General features: G+C 44.9%; 1 protein-coding gene across 1 annotated transcript in view; it reads right to left on the bottom strand.

The window, feature by feature from the left end:
- LOC309395767 (maestro heat-like repeat family member 5) overlaps positions 1-20,785 on the bottom strand; it is a gene marked incomplete at both ends in the record, with an annotated part of 78,207 nt that overhangs the window by 6,567 nt on the left and 50,855 nt on the right. The window contains 5 exons of the mRNA XM_081960300.1: positions 3,311-3,385; positions 4,540-4,642; positions 13,567-13,689; positions 14,431-14,586; positions 14,971-15,144. Of these exons, the coding sequence (XP_081816426.1) occupies positions 3,311-3,385; positions 4,540-4,642; positions 13,567-13,689; positions 14,431-14,586; positions 14,971-15,144 (631 nt within the window). The remainder of the gene's footprint in view (positions 1-3,310; positions 3,386-4,539; positions 4,643-13,566; positions 13,690-14,430; positions 14,587-14,970; positions 15,145-20,785) is intronic.

Here is a 20,785-nt window from a genome sequence, read left to right as displayed (position 1 = left end):
GGAAACTAATGACAATGCACTACAGTTTACATCCACGTGGTGACACTGATAGACTATACCTGCCCCGAAAATCAGGTGGCAGAGGATTATTACAAGTGAAGCAAATAGTTGAAGAAGAAAAACATGCACTAGCTGATTATTTAAAAGAAAGTCAAGAACATCTATTAATCGAAGTAAAGAACAAAAATCTACTGAAGGCCCAACAGACGAAACAAGAATACAGAAAAGATGTGATAAAATCAAGAATGGAGAGTTGGCAGAACAAAGCCTTACATGGTCAATTTCTGGAAAAAATAAAAGATAAAGTGGACAGTGAAAAAACTTGGTTATGGTTAACAACAGGTACATTAAAGAAAGAAACAGAGTCACTAATCCTGGCTGCGCAAGAACAAGCTATCCGAACAAATGCCATTAAGGCCAAAATCGAAAAATCCTCTGATGATGCCAAATGCAGACTCTGCAAAGAAGTTGATGAAACTGTTGACCACATACTCAGCTGCTGTAAAAAAATCGTGCAGACTGATTATAAATTGCGGCACAATTCAGTAGCACAAATGATCCACTGGAATTTGTGCAAAAATTATAATATTAAAACAACAACAAACTGGTGGGAACATAAGCCTGAAAAAGTCACCGAAAATCAGATGGTCAAGATCCTGTGGGATTTTCGTATACAAACAGACAAAGTACTAGCGCATAACACACCAGACATCACACTGGTTGAGAAAAAGAAGGTTACAATCATAGACATCGCAATACCAGGTGATAGCAGAGTTGAGAAGGAACATGAAAAAGTCGCGAAATACCAGGACTTAAAAATTGAAATCCAACGATTATGGCACAAACCAGCAGTGGTAATTCCAGTGGTAATCGGCACACTGGGTGCTATTCCAAAAGCACTGGAATTACATTTAAAACAGTTAAAACTTGACAAAATCACCATCAGTCAAATGCAAAAAGCTGCACTGCTTGGATCTGCACGTATATTACGAAAATACGTTACGACGTCCTAGGCCCCTGGGTGGGGCCCGACTAGTAATCAATGCCAAATCCGGCGAATCAACTGGCCGCTGTGATACAATCGTATAATAATAATAATAATAATAATCATTTATTAAATTTCTAGACCACTCCCTCTCCCCGGAGGGACTCAGGGCGGTGTACAGGAATAAATTTAAAAACATACAAACAATCATATACATAGCTAAAAATCAAATTAAACAACCCCTGTACGAATTTATAAAAATTAAAAACATTAAAAACAGACCCTAAAAAATTTAGAAATAAAACTGAGGTGGGAAGATGGAATTAGGCCAAGCCGGCTAGCTGGAATAGGTGGGTTTTAAGTTTCTGACGGAAGGAGCGGAGATCCGTAGTCATTCTAATGTCGGGGGGAAGGTCATTCCAGAGGGTCGGGCCCATCACAGAGAAGGCCCTTCCCCTAGGCGTCGCCCGCTGGCACAGCCTAGTGGACGGCACACGGAGGAGTCCCTCTCTGTGTGAGCGAATCGGCCGAACGGATGTTTGGGGCAGGATACGATCCCGCAAATAACTAGGTTTAGTTTAGCAAATAACTAAAATGAGCAATAAATTATTATTTATTATTTATTTATTGCTCATAAATTTATTTATGAGCAATAAATAAATAAATAAATTTAGCAAATAACTAAAATTAGACTAAGAGAGCTGATTTCAACAAACACAGAGCTTCCATGAATGGAAATCTTAAAGGGAAAGCCAACTCAAGAAGCTTGGGAAACTGAGTAATGAGATTATAAAAGCCTGGTCTAGCATAATACTATTGAGAAAGAAAAATAAGAGATGCCGGATGTAACCAGAATGGTTGCATAAGAATTGACAAACAGAGTCAAAAGAAGGGACAGATAAGTAAAGCAAAATACCAGCAAATAACTCAAATCTGCAAAGATGTCAGGTTTAGGGTACAATGGTGTGTCTTCAGCACATTGGTTTCTCACTCCATGCTGTAGACGGCCCCTCCCAGCAGCTCTAGGTAGATGCTGGATGGGAGGGAGGGTGGGCCTTCATAAATGAACTTAGTAAATGAACTACCCCCTTGGATGGGGTCTGGGAGAGTGGCCTGGTCAGTGGTACTGAAGGGGCTGAGAGATTCAGCAGAACCAGGAGAGTTCCCTTCACCTTGGACCTGTCATCAGGAGTGACTCATAAGAGTTTCTGTCCCATGCTGAGGCCTGAATCCCTGACTGACCAAGGGTCTCGGTGGTATAGTCCAAGAACCTTATTAAGCATTTTCCCTAGGAAGAGAATAGGAATCTGGTTGATATTTTTCTGAAATTTACACCTGGATGATGGTCTCTCGAGGAGAAAGAGCTCTCCCCCTCTCATTTCCAGGGTGCCCTAAAGACACCAGAAGGGCCCCTCTGTCTGCTCACCTCAAAGGGCCTTGCTGTCCACCCACCCGCCAGGCGCCTGCTATGGCACATTTTCATGCAAGAAGCATAGTTTTGGTTCTAGGTTTTTTAAAAAATGTTTTATTTGTTGAGGTATTAGTTTTTTTAAAAAGTTATGCAGATGAGTGGACACTGCAAATGGCAAGACTCTGATTGTCAGGAATTCTGGCTGAATGTCCATCCCCCTCTTACAAAGCGTGTCATGTGGGTGGGTTATCTAAGCAGAGATGTAACACCACCAAGGGTGCAGCTATATGGACCTCTTAATATTAAGGCAATTAAAACATATTTTTTGCACCATGTAATATTTATGATAGTTTAATACCCCAAAAATGTTTTCCATGGAAGATGAACCCAGGTTAACAAAAGAACCAACACAGGTGGGTTTTTTAGAAAGGTAGATCCAAACTTGAAATGTAGAGGAATTTTCTGATGGTGTGTGAGCTATTGTGGAAGAGATTCCTGCAGTGTGTGTGTGGGGGGGGGGGGGGCGTGCTTCATCCTTGGAGGTTTTCATCGCCTGAGATGATCTGAGGAGTCCTGCCTGGGCAGGACTTGGACCAGAAGATCCCTTCTAACCTAGGCTTCTATCATCTTTTATACTCTTAATTATTTTCAATATTTTTTGTCAATTATTGTATCATTATCCATGAACCTATTATTGCTGTAAGCCAGGGACTGAAGTGGCATAAAAGCAGGAAACCATAACTGTGGGGGAACCTGGTGGCATTTAGAGGGCAGCCCCAGGCACCCAGTCTTCTGCAGAGGGGGGGGGGATGCGTCGGGGTGGGGGAAGCAGCATGAAACCTGGTCCCTCTGGGCAAAAGGGGAGCCTCCGGGTGAGCTCAGGCAGGGCAACCGTCCCTCTTTTCCCCTCCTACCTTTGCTCAGGTGGGAGAGGTCCTCCTGTTCCAGGTTTTTAGACAGTTCTGAGCTGTAATAGTTGAGTGTGTAGCCTAAACAAAAACAATTTCAGAATTTTGTTTGTTTTGTGAACACCTAAATAATCTCTTCCCCAAGGCCTGCAAAAATATGCCAGGCAAGAAGGGTTTTTATTAAAAAGTGGTTTGGGTGCTAACCAGTTAGGAGAGTGGCGAAGGTTGGGCTGTAAGCATGCATCCTACATGCACCTCGGCAGGATTACAGGAAGAGAAGGTACAAACCGAAGTCCGCTTCTCACTTGCGCTTTAATTCAGCAAACTCGTTTCCTCCCAACACCAATTTCCTCTTTCCTCCCCTGCCCTCTTGGTGCCCAGAAGAGACAAAGGGCTGTCCCGGCATCGGCATGTGTCAGGCAGAGACCTTTCCTCCTTGCTTGGTTCCAAGACTTGCTTGGGGGAGCTTTCGAGGGGAGCAGATTGGCAGAGGATTCTCCTCCTGCTGGAGGTCACTGACCAGTGGGACCATTCAGCGGAAGGGAAGTGCATCTCGAAAGCTGACCTAGCCCCTTGGGATTAATTCGGGCAAAGCAATGTGGACTGAAACTGACAGCCCGAATTGTTTTGCTGGCTGGCTGGCTGGCTAAAACAGAAGGGGAACAAAATTGCAAGTGGTGTCTGGTACTGCCACAAACCTTGTGAATCCACAAAGCTTTGTGACTCCCCATTTCACCTCAGTTTGCTTATTGAACAGGTTGGGAGCAAATCCTCCCCCTCTGAAAGGAGTTTGGAGACTTTCTGCACTGGGCTGCAGATCAGGGCGGCTGATCTCTCTTTTTCAGCCCGGTCATTCTGGGCCTGAGCCTTTCCACAGGCTTCCTGTGTCAGAGCGGGACAATCTATTGAAACGCTGATGCCAACATGGCCGCCCACTGACCCACTTCCAACGTGGGCTTTGTTTGCAGCAAAATGTCCACTCTCTCCTCCCCAGCGACCTCTGGCCTTTCCCTCCAGCAGCCGTTCAAAAGCTGCTTTGCCACCCTTGGGGAAGTGGTTCCGATTCAGCTCTCCGTGGGCCGGGCCCCTCCACATCCCATCCCTGCCTTGGGACCCATGGCGCTGCCTGTCCGGCAGCCCCTCGGTTGGCCTTCTGTCCCCACTGAAGCTCAGGGGAAAAGGACTGGGGAAGGGGCTGTGATTCAAGGGAGGGAAAAGCATTTCCTGATATTTACCCATGAACCGTGCGGCACCGTTCCTGATTTCGGTCTGGGCGTGATGGAGGAACCCCAAGGACTGGGATATGAAAATGTGGATATTGTCATGATTGTTCCTCATCTGCAGAGGAAAAAAAGCATAGGGATTCATGATAGAGAGGGTGATGTAACCCATTCGGCCCTGTCCTACTCTGGGCCAGGTCTCTCCATGCCTCCTCCTCCTCCTCCTCCTCCTCCTCCTCCTCCTCCTCCTCCTCCTCCTCCTCCTCCTCCTGCGTGGATTCTCTGAGCTGCTCTAGGCTCTGGCTGGTGTCAGCTGTGATGGCATCCAAGCGCCATGTTCTTTGACGGCCTGATTTCCTTTTACCTCTAACTTCCAAGCATCGTTGCTTTCTCCAGTGAATTCCACTGCATGACGTGGTCAAAACGGTCAAGATATAATTAAAAGTAGTTCTCATCCTGCAATGGTACATTTAGTGACCCTTCAATGTTACCACAGCACTGATGTAAGACCATTTTTCACACAACTGTAGCAGCATCTCCATGATCCCATGATCAAAATTCGGACGATTGGCAACCGATTCATATTTATGGCGGTTGCAGTGTCCTGGGGTCATGTGATCCCTTTTGCGACCTTCTGATAAGCAAAGTCAACGGGGAAGCCAGATTCACTTAACAACCATACTAACTTAACAACTGCAGTGATTCACGTAGCCACTGTTAAGTGATATGCTTTAGGTCATAAAATGGAGAAAAATTCACTTAACAAATGTTTCACTTAGCAACAGAAATGTTGGCTCAATTGTGGCCATAAGTAATTATTTGGCCAGACCTTGTGCTTCTATTTCTCCTTTTTTCTGATATCCCTCAAAGCTGGGTGAGGGGGCATTTTCCCAAAGCAGGGAGGCCTAGCGGCCTGGCTTCAGGCCTCCCCGGGAAGAATGGGAGGGAAAACAGCCTGCTCCACTTGGCTTGCTGTCCTCAGGCCAGGCCAGGGCCAGATTGAGAGCTGGGCACATCAGTGTATGACTATGGAAGTCTCCATACAAGACGTTCCCCTCTTCATGGATGACAGACTTGGCTTTTGTCTCTTTTTATGTTTTGCTCAGTTCTTTGGTTACACCTCTTCCACGGTCAGTGTGGCTTGGAAGGAAACCTTTCCTGTAATTCAGACACAGAAGCCATGGCGAACAAGGGAGCCGTGGAGTCATGAGGCTGACACAGAATTTATCTCCACTCCTTCTCAAATTCAACCTAGTCTCACCCCGCATTTTCCTGTGTGTACAGGTAGCCCTTGCTTAATATTGTTCTAATAGCCATAACGCTTAGACTTTTTACAGCCCTCTTTGAGTGGTTTACAGAATCAGCATCTTTCCGACTGAAAGGGGATGATGTTGCGATGGCATGACGTGTGACCTTGGTGCTCCGAAATCACAGACAATATTTCTGCCGCTGGATGGTCCATTCAGACCTAAACCATCCCACAGAGATGGTGATTGAGAAGGGCACCACCTGCTGATCTCAGGGACACCGCAAAGTCCCTGAAAAATCCAGAAATAGCTTTTTTTCTGAAGCTGCTGAAGTTGGAACAGCTCCGGAATGGGAAGAAAGCGAAAAGAGAAAGTGTGTTGAATTGGTGAGGAAATTTTATTATTAGAAAAAGAGACTACACCCCAAAAAATTAAGTTGAATTAAAATTGAAGATAGAAGACTGTAAGCGGTGAAATTAATCTACATTAAACTTAGTGTGTTATCCTGTTTCTAATTTTTTTTTCATGTATGGAATTTTTGCAAAAGCTCTCTATTTTTTAAACTGAATTGATTAATTTTTTCTTCTTATTTTTTCACTTTTGCTTACACCTATGGATTAAAATTTTCCTTCTTTTTTTTTATAATGCTTGATTGGATTGATTGGATTGTTTTTGATCTCTATTTAAGATTTTTTTATTTCTTAAACTTGGAATATAAAGAAGGTAATAAGAAAGATTATAAAGAGGGTTGTAACAACAGAAGGAAAAGCAGTTACACTGCCACTTAGAGGCTGGAGGCTGGATACATTGTTTTTTCTTCTTTCTCTTTGATCATTTGAGATTCAAGGTTCTTTCAGTTTGTTTACTGAGAGTGATGTCGGAAGAGCACGTGGTTTATATGGGTGTTTTTTGGGAGTTCTATCACTAGCTATTGGAGGGAAGACAACATTTTGACTTGAAAGATAATAAATGAACCTGTTTGAGGTTTATTAAAATAGCCTTGAATCCTATAGTGTCAGTGCCTGCAAAATTGGAAGAATGGCGCAGCAGGAAAAGAAACTGTAACATTGCAAATGATTATGTTTGAAATTCAAAATCTATTAGTTGTGACAGAGAGAATTGAAAAGAGATTGGAGAATATGGAATACAAAACAGAAAAATTTGATGGAAATGTTTATCAAATGAAGAATGTGGAGGACAGAGTTAAAAAAATGAAAGAAAAAATGAGCAAAGAGATAAGAAAACTGTGGATACTGACAACAAAGTGAGTGTGGTTGGGAATGGCAAGAGTGGTGTTAGATATTAACATATATCGCTGTAAGTCTCCACTCAGGTCCGCCGCTAGGGCGGGAACTAGGGATCGTTCTGATTGGTCAAGAGGCGTACCCGATCCCTATAAAAGGGGAACCTTCAGACCACACACCAAGCTGGATCACTACAACTACTAATAAAGAGCTGTTAAGTCACTACGTGTCCGGAGTCTGTTCTCTCGTTGCCCGAATCTAACACTGGCGACGAAGGTGGGATCAAGAGACAGATAGGACGAAGAAGCCACCACCAGAATCCAAGGATTCGATCCAGCCTAGGAATTCGGCGGAAATTCCGGCAGCCATCTCAGCGCGGCAAATTCAAACGCAGACAAGATGGCGATGCACACTCCTCCAGCTCCGTTCGACCCAAATGGCCGATCATTGGGAATCCTACATGATAAGGTTCGAGTGTTTCCTCGAAGCAAACGAATACGCGGGAGTACCAGATTCTCGAAAGAAGAACATATTCCTGAGCTACTGCGGCCGAGAAGTCTTCGAGACAGCCAGAGATCTCTCAGAGCCAACACCCATACAGGCGGTATCATGGGTGGCGCTACAACAGACCTTACAAACACACTACGCACCAAAACCTTCCCGCCATGTTCGCCGCCAGGAATTCAACACGAGGAACCAGAAGGCGGGAGAATCAATCAACCAATATGTTGCAGCGCTCCGGAAAGCGGCAACGCATTGCGAGTTCAGGGATCTGGACGAGCAAATCCTGGCAAGACTCATATGCGGGTTAAGAGACATCTCTCTACAGAAATGGTTGTTGGCCAAGCCCAATTTAAGCCTACAGATTGCACTCGATGAGGCGAGAGCATCCGAATCTGCGGACAGATCATCCGAGACCATACAACGCGGATACAGCGCGATCCAGACCGGATCCAGACATGCCAGAGTACACTATGAGGACACCGATCAAGAGGTCGAGGACACCGAGTTCGAAGACAGCCATCGTATGCGGAGCAGTCACATGAGACCGGTGGGGAAACCCAAATTCCGTTTGCCACCATGTGCAAGTTGTGGAGGGAACCACCCCCGGTCTACCTGTCGGTTCAGAAACGTTGTTTGCTCGCATTGCGACAAACTGGGGCACATCGCAAGAATGTGTCGGAGCGAAGTCCCTGCCTCACAACGGCAGCCTCCTATGTACCGCCAACAGAAGCCCAACCCAGGGGCTTGGCGAAAAAACAAAGGGCGCCCAGAGAGAAATCCGAGGGAGTTTGCCGAGAGAGATTACAAACAAAGAGCTGAAAGGGCGTATTACCAGAGAGCTGAGAGAGAGTATCCCCAGGATACCGATGCCGAGAGAGAGTTGACCCAGAGAGAACCATTGCGAACCTATCTCACAACGATAGGTCAGGTCCGCATCAAGCGGCCTAAAAAGCTGAAAATCACTGTCCTCCTGGAGGACTCCCCTTGCGAGCTGGAAGTTGACACGGGATCATCCCTGACGATCATCTCATGGTCCGCCATGAAAAAGGCAATCCCTAGCCTTAAAAAGCGCCAACTGCGTACACCAGACATCCTGCTACGTGACTACCAGGGAAACCGAGTTCCCATCGTGGGTCAAGGCACGTTTCGGGTGCAGTTCAAGGACATCGTAGCCCAGCTGCCTGTGACCGTCGTCAGCACACCCTTGCAGAGCCTCCTGGGACTGGATTGGTTTGAAGCCCTGGGGCTAGAAGTCACCGGAATCAATGCCGTGGAGAACAGCAGCGCTGAACAGATTTTTAAGGAGTTCGAGGATGTGTTCAGCCCTGGTCTTGGTAAGTATGTGGGTAAACCTATATCATTCAATCTAGACCCCAACGTGGCGCCAATCCGACTCAAACCACGATGAGTGCCTTTTGCACTCTGTCCCAAAATTGATAAGGAAATAGATAAGCTCGTAGAACAAGGGATCCTTGAACCGGTGGATCACGCGCGCTGGGAAACCCCCATCGTAACCCCAGTTAAACCAGATGGGTCAGTCCGTATCTGTGCGGACTATAAATGCACAATTAATGTCGCCCTACAACAAAGCGCATATCCTGTACCAGTAGTCCAACACCTATTGCACTCGTTGGGGCCAGGAAAATATTTGCTAAATTAGATATGGCACAAGCGTATCAGCAGCTGCCAGTGGATAGCGCCACGGTGGAGGCCCAAACTATAGTGACGCACAGGGGTGCTTTCAAATGCAACCGGTTACAATTCGGCGTAAGCATAGCTCCCGGTCTGTTCCAGAGCGTCATGGAACGGCTTTTGCAGGGAATACCAGGGGTCGTCCCGTATTTTGACGATATCTTGGTGTCAGCTGCAAACGAGGAGCAACTATTAAAAAGAGTTAGAACTGTTCTGGCCAGAATTAGAGAAAAGGATCTCCGCCTTAAAAAAGAAAAATGCCAAATTAACGTGCCTAGCGTAGAATTCCTGGGATATAGAATCGATGGTTTGGGCATACATCCAACGTCGAAGAAAATTAAGGCGATCCAGAACGCCCCCACACCACGAAATCAAACCAAGTTGCAGGCATTCCTCGGACTACTTAACTTCTACAGCGTTTTTCTGAGACAGAAGGCTATCGTTGCTGAGCCGCTACATCAACTCCTCGCCAAGAACGCGAAATGGACATGGGGACGCTCCGAGGCAGCAGCTTTCGCCGCAGTCAAGCGCCTGCTCACAACCGACTCGCTCCTCGTCCAATACAGCCAAACGCTACCACTGGTATTGACCTGCGATGTATCACCTTTCGGCGTCGGCGCAGTTCTCAGCCACAGGATGCCAAACGGGAACGAAGCGCCCATAGCATTCTACTCAAGGACTCTTTCATCGGCCGAAAGAAACTACAGCCAAATGGACAGGGAAGCGTTAGCCGCTGTGGCAGGAGTCAAATGTTTCCACGAGTATCTCTACGGCCGCGATTTCGAGCTCATCACAGACCACAAACCACTGCTGGGCCTTTTGGCGGGAAACCGCCCCACACCAGTCTCACTCTCCCCGCACATGACCAGGTGGACTGTTTTCCTGGCTGCGTACTCCTACAAACTGATACATCGACCGGGTTCCAACCTAGGGCACGCAGACGCACTCAGCCGTTGCCCACTTCCTGAACTATTAACAGACCCCACTCCCGAGGTACCGGTTTTATTAATTGACTGTTTGGACTCAGGACCTGTTTCTTCTTTGGACGTTTCTAAATTTTCGGCTAAGGACAATGTAATCAGACAAGTACAAACTTGGGTATGGAGGGGGTGGCCAAAGGGGAATGTGGGACCCGAATTCAAACTGTTTTGGACAAAACGCGATGAATTGCCGGTTTTACAAGGTTGTTTGTTGTGGGGGGATCGAGTTGTTGTTCCATACGCATTGCGGAGAAATGTATTAGAAGCGTTACATGTTGGGCATCCGGGGATCGTAAGGATGAAAGCGTTAGCAAGGAGTTACGTTTGGTGGCCAAACATGGACAAAGAGATCTGATAGAGGAATGGGTAGCCACTTGCGATCCGTGCCAAGAGTCTAGACCAGCACCCCCTGAAGCGCCCGCCACAGAATGGGACAAACCGAAAGCACCCTGGTCGCGAATACACATTGATTTCGCAGGGCCAGTCCAGGGACAAACGTTTCTCATAGTTGTGGATGCATACTCCAAATGGTTGGAAGTAGTCCTAATGACTTCAATCACGGCAGAGGCAGTCATTAAGGTACTATGGCGACTTTTCGCCACTCATGGCCTGCCCGACCTCCTGGTCTCCGATAACGGGCCCCAATTCACGGCCATGCAATTCGAAACATATCTAGCAAGTCAGGGAATTCGGCATGCCCTTGTCGCGCCATTCCATCCGGCCTCGAACGGACAGGCGGAGAGAATGGTGCGATCTGCAAAAGAGGCCCTCGCTAGGATGGGCCCAGGTGATTGGCAAACACGTATTGATCATTACCTTCTAATCCAGCATATTACCCCCAGCGCCACGACGGGTAGGAGCCCCGCTGAACTCCTCATGGGCCGCCATCTACGGTCTCACCTGGACCGACTTCACCCAAATTACTCTGCCACATCGTCCCCAGACTCTACAAGCAAAATTCGGAGTTTTAGCATAGGGGATTCAGTATACGCCCACAACTATGCAGGGGGAACACTGTGGATGCCGGCAAAGGTAATTGGCATCACGGGTCCACGATCATACTTGCTGGAACTAGAGGACGGTAGGAATTGGAAAAGGCACATAGACCAACTCCGGGGTCGCCTGGCACACTCGAATCTGCGATCCGCTAATGAGGACTATATCCCTTCTGAAAGTCAGCAACCCGAAAGCCCAAACACAGAGGATTACAGCACCCTGGAGCCCAGAGTGGAACCGGAGTTCAACGACGGATCGGGTCAGCATCCGAGTGAGGAAAGTTGTCCAACCCCCGACTGCGAAACGGAACAAGCAGAACAAGCCGACCTCACACCCACTCCATCTCAACCCGAACTCCGACGATCCACCCGTGTAAGACAGAAACCAACATACTTAAAGGACTTTGTTACAAACCGGAACACTCTGTCTAAGAGGGGAGGGGTGTTAGATATTAACATATATCGCTGTAAGTCTCCACTCAGGTCCGCCGCTAGGGCGGGAACTAGGGATCGTTCTGATTGGTCGAGAGGCGTACCCGATCCCTATAAAAGGGGAACCCTCAGACCACACACCAAGCTGGATCACTACTACTACTAATAAAGAGCTGTTAAGTCACTACGTGTCCGGAGTCTGTTCTCTCGTTGCCCGAATCTAACAAGCGGAATATGGAAAGGAGAGATAGATGGATTGGAACTCTACCCCAGACTTCAAAGCACAGAAGAAGAGAGAAAAATTGATGGAGATAAGGAGAGAAATCTTGACAGAAGCACCAGTGATAATCAAAGATAAGCTGATTGAAAGAGCAGATGCTGGGTTTCGAGCTTTTATGAGATACGAAAGGAACAACATGTTATGAAGAGAAGTTCATATAAGATTTATTAAGAAAGTAACTAGAATATTAATGCTACAAATGGCAAGAGATATAAGACTGCATTATTACTGGAAGGATACAGGTTGATGCAATGAAAATGCATAATAAAAACTAAGCTAAATTTAGTTTACTAGTAGTATGTATAAAATGAAGTGACAATAGCTATAGTTAAATAATGATTAATAATGATAACAATACATATAGATATATTAGTTTGATAATATGAAATGTTATATAAACAATACATGGATAATATAAGAGGAGGTTTAAAAGGTTATCTAGAATATGTTATAAAGATGCATTGTGATTGGATGATTTTAGGATGATTTATCATATAATCCTATTCTAGATTTTGAATATTATATATAAAAGGATGTAAAAACAATTATAGTCAAATTAAGATTGAGATATAATAATCGTGACATACATGAATATATGTGAATTTAAAATATGCGATTTGATATGAAAAGCAGGTGATGACTTTGGAAGAGATGCATGGAAATATTGTAACCAACTGACACACTTTCTACAATTTGCAATGGAAGATTTTTTAAAAAATGTTGGTTTGTCTTTGTTCAAAAATAAATAAAAATTGTTTTTTTAAAAAAGAATCAGCATCTTTCCCCCAACCATGATCCTCATTTTACTGACCTCGGAAGGATGGAAGGTTGAGTCAACCTTGAGCCAGTCAGGATCAAACTCCGGGTATGTGGACAGAATTGGCCTGCAATCCTGCACTCTGAGTCACCAGAGTTCTTAATTGCAACATACTCAACAAAATACACTTTTGACCCACTCTCGAAATCTCGGCTGCTGCACAGAAATGATGGCATTTGGGGTGCTTGGCAACAGGACTCCATTTGCAGTTGTTGCAGCATCCTGCAGTCACATTTCTGGCAAAAATGGCCATTGGATATGCTGGGTTTGCTTAATGAGAACAATGACTCACGTTATATCCATTATGAAAAATATTGTAAAATCGAATTAGGTCATGTGATGACTCTCTTAGCAACCGCTCTGACTTACAATCCAAACATTGGGTCCTTTTGTGGTCATAAATTGAGGTGTAGCTGTAAGGGCAATCCTATCGGTAACAATACAAATATAAATCACATAATCAAATAATTATTCTGCTTTTTGTCTAGGAATTCAAGATGACATTTCTTCTGCCATTTCATTCCTGCCTCATTCTCGGGTTGTTGAGTTGACGGAGGGAGGACAATGGAAAAGAGCAAAAAAAGTCACTAATTGTGATTGTGGGCCTTGGGGACGCTGCAACCGTTTGTAAATGCAAGCCATTGGCTGAGCACTGCAAACATGGCCTTCTGACCAAGGGGGTCTGTGTGAAGTTTTATGACAGTTGATGGTTCCAAGGCTGCTGTAACATCAAATGGTCATTAAGCAGCTGGTTATTAAACAAGGAATGCCTATACTAACTTTGTAAATGGCTTCCATTTAAGAAAAGAAACAAACAAACAAAAACAGCTGCCAAGCAACCCTTCACTGACCAAGTATTTCCAAGCATTCACCAAGCAGCTCCGGAGATCATCCCAAGCTAGACTGCGGAACATCAGCTTCAGGTGGGCCCACCCAAGGAAGACTCCGCAGTGCAAGAGAGTCAACTTGCAGCTCTGCAACCAGGAAGAAAGGGGTGGCAGGTGGGTGAGTTGCCCCCTGCAGAAGAGGACATCTTCAGACCCCCAAAGCCATCTCAGCCTAAGAGGGAACATGCTGGGGCACTGATCAAGCCACCAAGCTCACCAACATCCCACCCCTTAAATGACAGAAGTAGCCACTCTTTTCTAAACCTTGAATGTCTGTTAGAGTCCTTGCTCTTCCTAGTGGTGGGACATATTCATGAGGCAGAAGGACAGGGACAAGTGACCTGCGTCCAAACTCTCATGTTTGCCCTCTGTCTGCTCTTCCAAGGTTGCTGGGCTTCCCTACTCAGTTACTGTATAATTGAAGCCAGGGGTTCCGTCACGATTATTGGCTCATGACAATAGACACCACCATCTGCAAACCATGTTTGTTGAGTTTTACTGTGCCCCCTTTGAATCCTCTAATTCTACATTAATGTTGGTGCTACTGAACCCAGTTCAATCTTCACCCTCTCGGAAGGGCGCCCCCAGTGGAGGTTTGATTTGTTTGTAGATGCAAGACTGTACAGTCAAGACTTTAGGACTTTAGGTCCTTCCTGTTTGCACTGATGATAATCAGTGTTTTAGAAGGGATCCTTCCCAGGCCAAGCTGGAGATACCAGCTAGGATTGAAGCTCTGTGCCTTCTGCTAGAATAACAGATATTCTACCCTTGGACTTTCACCCTTCCAAGTGGGAGAGGAGAGCCACCTCTGCAGGTGTCTGAACTTGCCATGGCCACCGTGGTCTCCCGGTCTTTCAAATGGAGCAGCAGAGGGAGGAGGCTGTAGACCACTTCCTTTTTGAGGAGGGCCTTCTCTGTTTCCTTGGACCTCATCACCAACTGCCCAAATAAGGAGATGGCGGTTGCCCGGACGTCCGCTCTTTCCTGATGGAGACACACAAAGCAAGAAGATTGTATGAAGTGCAGCTTTTCTGTGATGGCAATCCAGCTTTGACGCTTTTGGGAACACCAAAGAATTTCACCTGACAGCAAAAGAGTAGAGAGATTTTAGTGGATTAACTGGGGATTGTTCAAGTTATTTCAACTCCCCTCCCCCCAAAACATTCTTCTATTCAAAATAGAGATTTAGAAAATTGCCTTTACTGGTTTCAAAACTCCTCCCCACTTTCAAGGTGACCATTTCAGAAATCCAAGTGGTTTTTCTCTCTCTGAATTTACTAGCCTTCAAGGGCTTGATACCCCTGGGGTGATTCAGCAGGTGTTCATATGTTTTTATGGAAGCCCCAACCCCAGTTCTTCAAAACTTACATCCTCAAAAAATGAGCGGACATTCAGAGCAAGGTCAACAGAGATGAGCCCAATTCCCTGGCCATCCATTTCATAGAGTGTGGTCATTATGTCGTTCAGCCCCTCCAAAACGTCTTCACATCCACTGAAAATAGAGTTGATCATTGTGGGAAGCTGGTCTCGTAGGGACTTAACCTGAGCAGACAAGAGGGAGGCAAAGACATGTTTGAGAGGGAAGTTTGCTGTGGGTCTCAAATCAGGAACTGCAACCTCTGCCTATGAAGACCAGGATGGGACCTTCCCTGCCTCTTCTTGCTGCCTTCTTTGAAAAGAAAGAGCATGGAAGGGGGCTCTGCAAATCCTCTGGTTTTCAAATCTGACAATTTGCATCTAGATGGCAGTGCAATTGCCTGCCCAGCAAAGCCACCCAAGACTCCTGCCTCTTCCTTATCAGGAGCAAGGGGTCTGCCTTCAGAGTTAGGGATTGCCGTTTTGTGGGTGGCCATGGGACGAGCCCTGTGAGGTGAGCAGGACCATAAAGACTTTGAGGGGAACGGGTGGTGGCCACTTTCCAGGGAGCGAACTCGTGGAGGGAACAGCCTGGCAGGGGGGAGTGGCAGCAGTTGGGCAAAAAAGGGGAGACACAGATCCTAGCCCATCCTGGGCTCTCTGGTGATCCCCTCGGGCCAAACTACCAGTGGAACCGCTCTGTAGGCCCCTCGTATACAAAAAGTTGGGGTATAAATCAGATCACCCCCTCCACATTAGGGACCGTTGCTTCTCCCTCCTGCCCCACTTTCTACCGCGGTCCGAGGGGGACGTGGTGGAAGCGTTCCAGGAACAGGAGCAACGGCTGGGAAATGAAGCCCAGAAGGTGCAGGGAGGCTTCTTAGACAGCAAACCCCGAACCTCCTTGGCTGGGCCTTGTGTTGAAGTCCCTCTTTGGACCGTTGAGGCTCCGGGGTGGGGTGGAGAAAATATCCTCCTTTCTGAATGGGGAAGAGATGTTCTCAGCTTTTTTACATCTTGGGTTTTTAATATAGTTTTTATTAAGAATTAAAAACAGGAAAAAATGAACAAATCTAATACAAGAAAGAAAAGGAGAAGGAATAAAAAAGTCAAAAGTGCTAAAAGAAAAGAAGTTGTGTTCAACTTCATTTAGGACAAGTATAATTACAAATACAAAATTCCCCCTTACTTTACGGTTACAGAAATAAACTCTCTTTTGCACCATGTAATATTTATGATAGTTTAATACCCCTGATTAGGCCGTTGATTGAGCTTGCCATGGCCTAAACAGATCTCCCACCCACCCACCCCCTCACTGCGGTGGCCTGATCTCGCAGGAAGCAGCTTCAGCCTGTGTTCCCAGGATCATCCTTTGCCCCAACTCAGGCCTAGGCTTCCCTCACACAGTAGGTCTACACACGAAGCAAAGGGAGTCTGATTAGGCCAGTACAGAGGCTTATGATTGACCATGCCTCCTCACACAGTGGCCTTTAAGTCCTAGGCCTCCTTCACACAGTCTACGAAGTGCCAGGATTGCAGACAGGGTGGGAAAGAGGAGCGCATATATCTCTCTCTATATATATACTCTAGATGTTAGTATTTTCATTGGCTATAAGTTTGCTTTTGATATATTTGGCATGCTATTGGTGCCTTGTGGATACAGAGGATTGTTGGCCTTCTCAGGCAGTCCTGGTCCTTTCACTTTTAGAGGTGCATCTTCTCTCATCAGCTGTCATTCATTGTTCCTCTTATCAACGCGATGATCCTACTACCACCAAAGGCAACCACTGTGTTGATTGGGTTGCTAAGAGGACTGATCACCAACCGTTCTCTTTTTCAGTATTTCCATCTGCATTTCATGTTCAAATTTCTCCCAGGTGTTGCGCCCACCACCAGTCAACGGCTCAATGGTGCCTCTCCTTCCAGATGGTTTCTGATGGATGAGCAATTGTTCCACACGCTCTTCTTGTCTTGTCTGGCTCAGGAACTATATGCAGAAGGACACTGTGGCCCCCAAGCTATTGTAGATGCCATTCAAAGAGACTGTTTCGCTCTTGGGATCTAAGTAGAAGCCTCTGAAATGCCTTATATGCCAAGCTTCTAGTGCTTCTTCTCAGCCAAGGACTCAGAAAGTATTGCATTCGCCTTCTTTTCTCATATTTACAAAGTGATTTTATTTCTTTGGCTAGCACACATGGATACAAGTTTGTTTAGGTGATTCTTGGCCCACCCACCTTCTGGCTTGAGGACCCCTTATGACTCATGCCTGTAGCGGTGGTCGGGGGGGGGATGGAGAGCCAACTGGAAAATTAAATTTTTACTGGGCAATTTTTTACTAAATTTGTCAAGAGCCATAGGCTTTGCCTCTTGTATGTTTTCAATTGAGAAATAGACAACCCCCCAAAGATTTTGGCCTGTCTTCACATGAAATGTTTGGTCATCTTCCTTGTACAACTCAAGGTTTGGATGCTCATTCCTTGGCCTTCATTACAGGAAATTACTTTTTGAATCCATGTATTTTGTCTCTGAGCAGGCAAACCAGGCTTCTTGCGAAAAAGGGAAGCCTCCCTTTTGGATCGCGACCTGCATCCATATCAACCAGGAGGCTGGGTTAGAGCTGTTCTTTCTGGAAGACCACATCATGGCAGCCCAGCTGAGGTGGGCCCTCCCAAGCCCCGTGAATCACCTGGAAGGTGGCTGAAGGACCATGTGGTCTGTCACACCTACCTGAAGCCACTTGGGTTGGTCTTGATTGCAGTCTGAGCAAACCTCCAGTACAAATGACTGGATCTCAGCCTGCTGATTTTGGCAAGTTTGCCCTTTAGAAATGACTTTAAGTCAGAGACGGCTCCGGAAAGAAGGCAGTGAAAGTGAGTCCATCTGGTGAGATTTTTTTTCTTTGATTGCCCAAAGAAAATCCTTTTTTTAAGATAAATTAGTCCTTTAAACAAAAGAATAAAGCGGCGAAATTTAGCTCTATTGGACTGCCTTAGAAAGTTTTTTTTCCCTTTTTCTTTGCAACAATTTTTGTGGACTGAAGTGATTGTAACGCTTTCCGTTTCTCCTCTTAAGTGAATTAATTGATTTTTTTTCTTCTATTCTTTGCTACCTTATTTTTGGGATGAACCAAAACCTTTTTTTATTTTAATAATCCTTCCTTCTACTGCTTACTAAATTTTATTAAAGACATTTAGAGACTTCTGTTTTCTTTAAGCTTGAAACGAATAAGAGGAAGTTGAATCTGCCATTCGGAAGCCAGGACTTGGTTTTTTTGAAACAATGTATCCTTTGTTCTATCTCCTTTGATTCTCCTGATGTTGTAACTGGAGGGTTTGCAGCTTACTTGTGGAGACTGATAAGGACTCAAGGACACGGACTGTTCTTTTGCAGGTGTCTTTGTGAAATATTTTGGGCAAGGGAAGGAAAAGAAAAGAAAAAGATAGAAACCTTCCTTTTTTGAAAAAATTAAAAGAATCTTATGCTTAAGTAAATTCAAAATAAAAGTACTTTTATACATCTAAGACATTGAAGGTGAGAGTGACAGTGGATTCTAGACTCTTTCTTCTCTTCTTGGGAATATGTATCAATATGCAGATGAGGAAACCCTAAGTTTTCAGGATGGAATTCAAAATATATTGGAAGGATTTGAGAGATTTGATAAGAAGTTGGATAGACTATTGTCTTGCACAGCAAAAGATGAAGGGGTTGGAGCCCCAAAAATTAAAGAAGAGAATGAAGATATAGAAGATAAATAATATAATAATAATAATAATAATAATAATAATAATAATAATAATAATAATAATAATAATAATTTATTAAATTTCTAGACCGCCCCCTCTCCCCGGAGGGACTCGGGGTGGTGTACAGGAATAAATTTAAAACATACAAACAATCATACACATAGGTAAAAACCAAATTAAGCAACCCCTGTACAATTTATAAAAATTAAAAAACCTTAAAACCAATCTTAAAAATTTAGAAATAGAACTGAGGTGGGATAGGTGGAATTAGGCCAAGCCGGCTAGCTAGAATAGGTGGGTTTTAAGTTTCTGACGGAAGGAGCGGAGATCCGTAGTCATTCTAATGTCGGGGGGAAGGTCATTCCAGAGGGTCGGGCCCATCACAGAGAAGGCCCTTCCCCTAGGCGTCGCCCGCTGGCACAGCCTAGTGGACGGCACTCGGAGGAGACCCTCTCTGTGTGAGCGAATCGGCCGGAGGGATGTATGGGGCAGGATATGATCCCGTATAAAGATAAGATAACAGATGATCTTACTAACGGAGCATTCATGAGTGAAAGTGGAAAGAAGGGAATATGGAAAAGTGAACTTGATAATCTGGAGCTCTATCCCTCTTGGCAAGATATGGATTTGATGATGGAATTAAGAAGAGAAACAGCTTCAGAAATACGTCTGATAATCAAAGATAGGTTAATTTCAACACCAGCTCAAGGGCAACGAGACTATATGAGAGATCTTTTAAGCAAAAAAGTGCGGAGAGAAGTCTTTAAAAACCTTATAAAGAAGTTAATAAGAGAATTGACGCAACAACTGGCTAAAGAGATAAGATTGTTTTGTTACTGGAAAGATACAGGTTGATAATGAATGTTGATAATTAAAAACTTAGTTACCGTATTTATTCGAGTATAACGCGCAAAATTTTGTACCAAAAAAAGGAATCAAAGTGTGGGTGCGCGTTATAAACGAGGGCTGGGGTTTTGAGGGCGCAGGTGAATTGTAAATTGTAAATTTCCGGACTGCAGCCTCAATCCCGGCCTCAGGCGGCGCCGCACCGTGCTCAATAGTCGCAACTCCGCTGCCTGCCGCCTTTCCCCTCTTTTGTCTCCCAGCTATTGCCGCCGCTGCTGCCGCCATTCACAGGACCCGTGAAGAGGGTGAGAGGCGGGTCCTGTGAACGGCGGCAGCAGCGGCGGCAATAGTCGCAACTCGGCGGCGGGCCGCCCCGGCTGGGAGACAAAGGAGGAGAAAGGCGGCAGGCAGCTGAGTTGCGACTATTGCCGCCGCTGCTGCCGCCGTTCACAGGACCCGCCTCTCACCCTCTTCCTCCAGTCGGCAGGAGGAAGAGGGTGAGAGGCGGGTCCTGTGAACGGGTCCTTTTTCCCTTAAATGTGAACTAATTGGGGCAATTGTAACATAATTTCTACTTATAGCATAAATGCACGCAGATATTTTACTGGGAGTAGCAGGTACAGTGATTCTTAGAACTTATGGTAAAAGATAATTTTCCCCCATTATACTGATGTCATATTTTCTCTTCTCCATGTGCCTCTGCTTCACTACATTGTCAGTGGGATTTTTTCCTTAATAACCTATTTCCTTAATAACCCATCTTCCTTCTAAGCTTTAAAAAGCTAGACATTTTCCAAATTTCTATTCTATACATGTATTCAATCAAAAATATTTCTTTTTGCATATGCAACAAAATCAAAAGGAAATCATTTTTTAAAAGATTCTGTGAGATATAGGACAGCAAACAAAATGATATAATACATTTAGCATATAAACAAAATGTAATGAGAATTATACTAAAATAATAGTACTTGCATTGGTTCAGTAAAAGTTAATGAAATAGATAAATAGACCCTTACAATGCTTGGTGTGAAACAAAATTTTATACCGATTTTTAATCGAAAATTAGGGGATGCGCGTTATACACATGTGCGCGTTATACTCGAATAAATACGGGTAATTTTTGGTGATTAACAAGTAGGATTTTCTAGATATTTTTTAGAATGTTTCTTTAAATGTTTATTTGTTAACAAATAATTCATTATGATAATAATAATGAAATAATAATTTCAACTAGT

Source organism: Natrix helvetica (genome assembly GCF_964273705.1).
Source record: "Natrix helvetica genome assembly, chromosome: 7".
In the NCBI taxonomy this organism is placed as follows: domain Eukaryota; kingdom Metazoa; phylum Chordata; class Lepidosauria; order Squamata; family Natricidae; genus Natrix; species Natrix helvetica.
The sequence above is the reverse complement of the archived record's forward strand: the minus strand, read 5'-3'. Positions and strand labels throughout refer to the sequence as shown.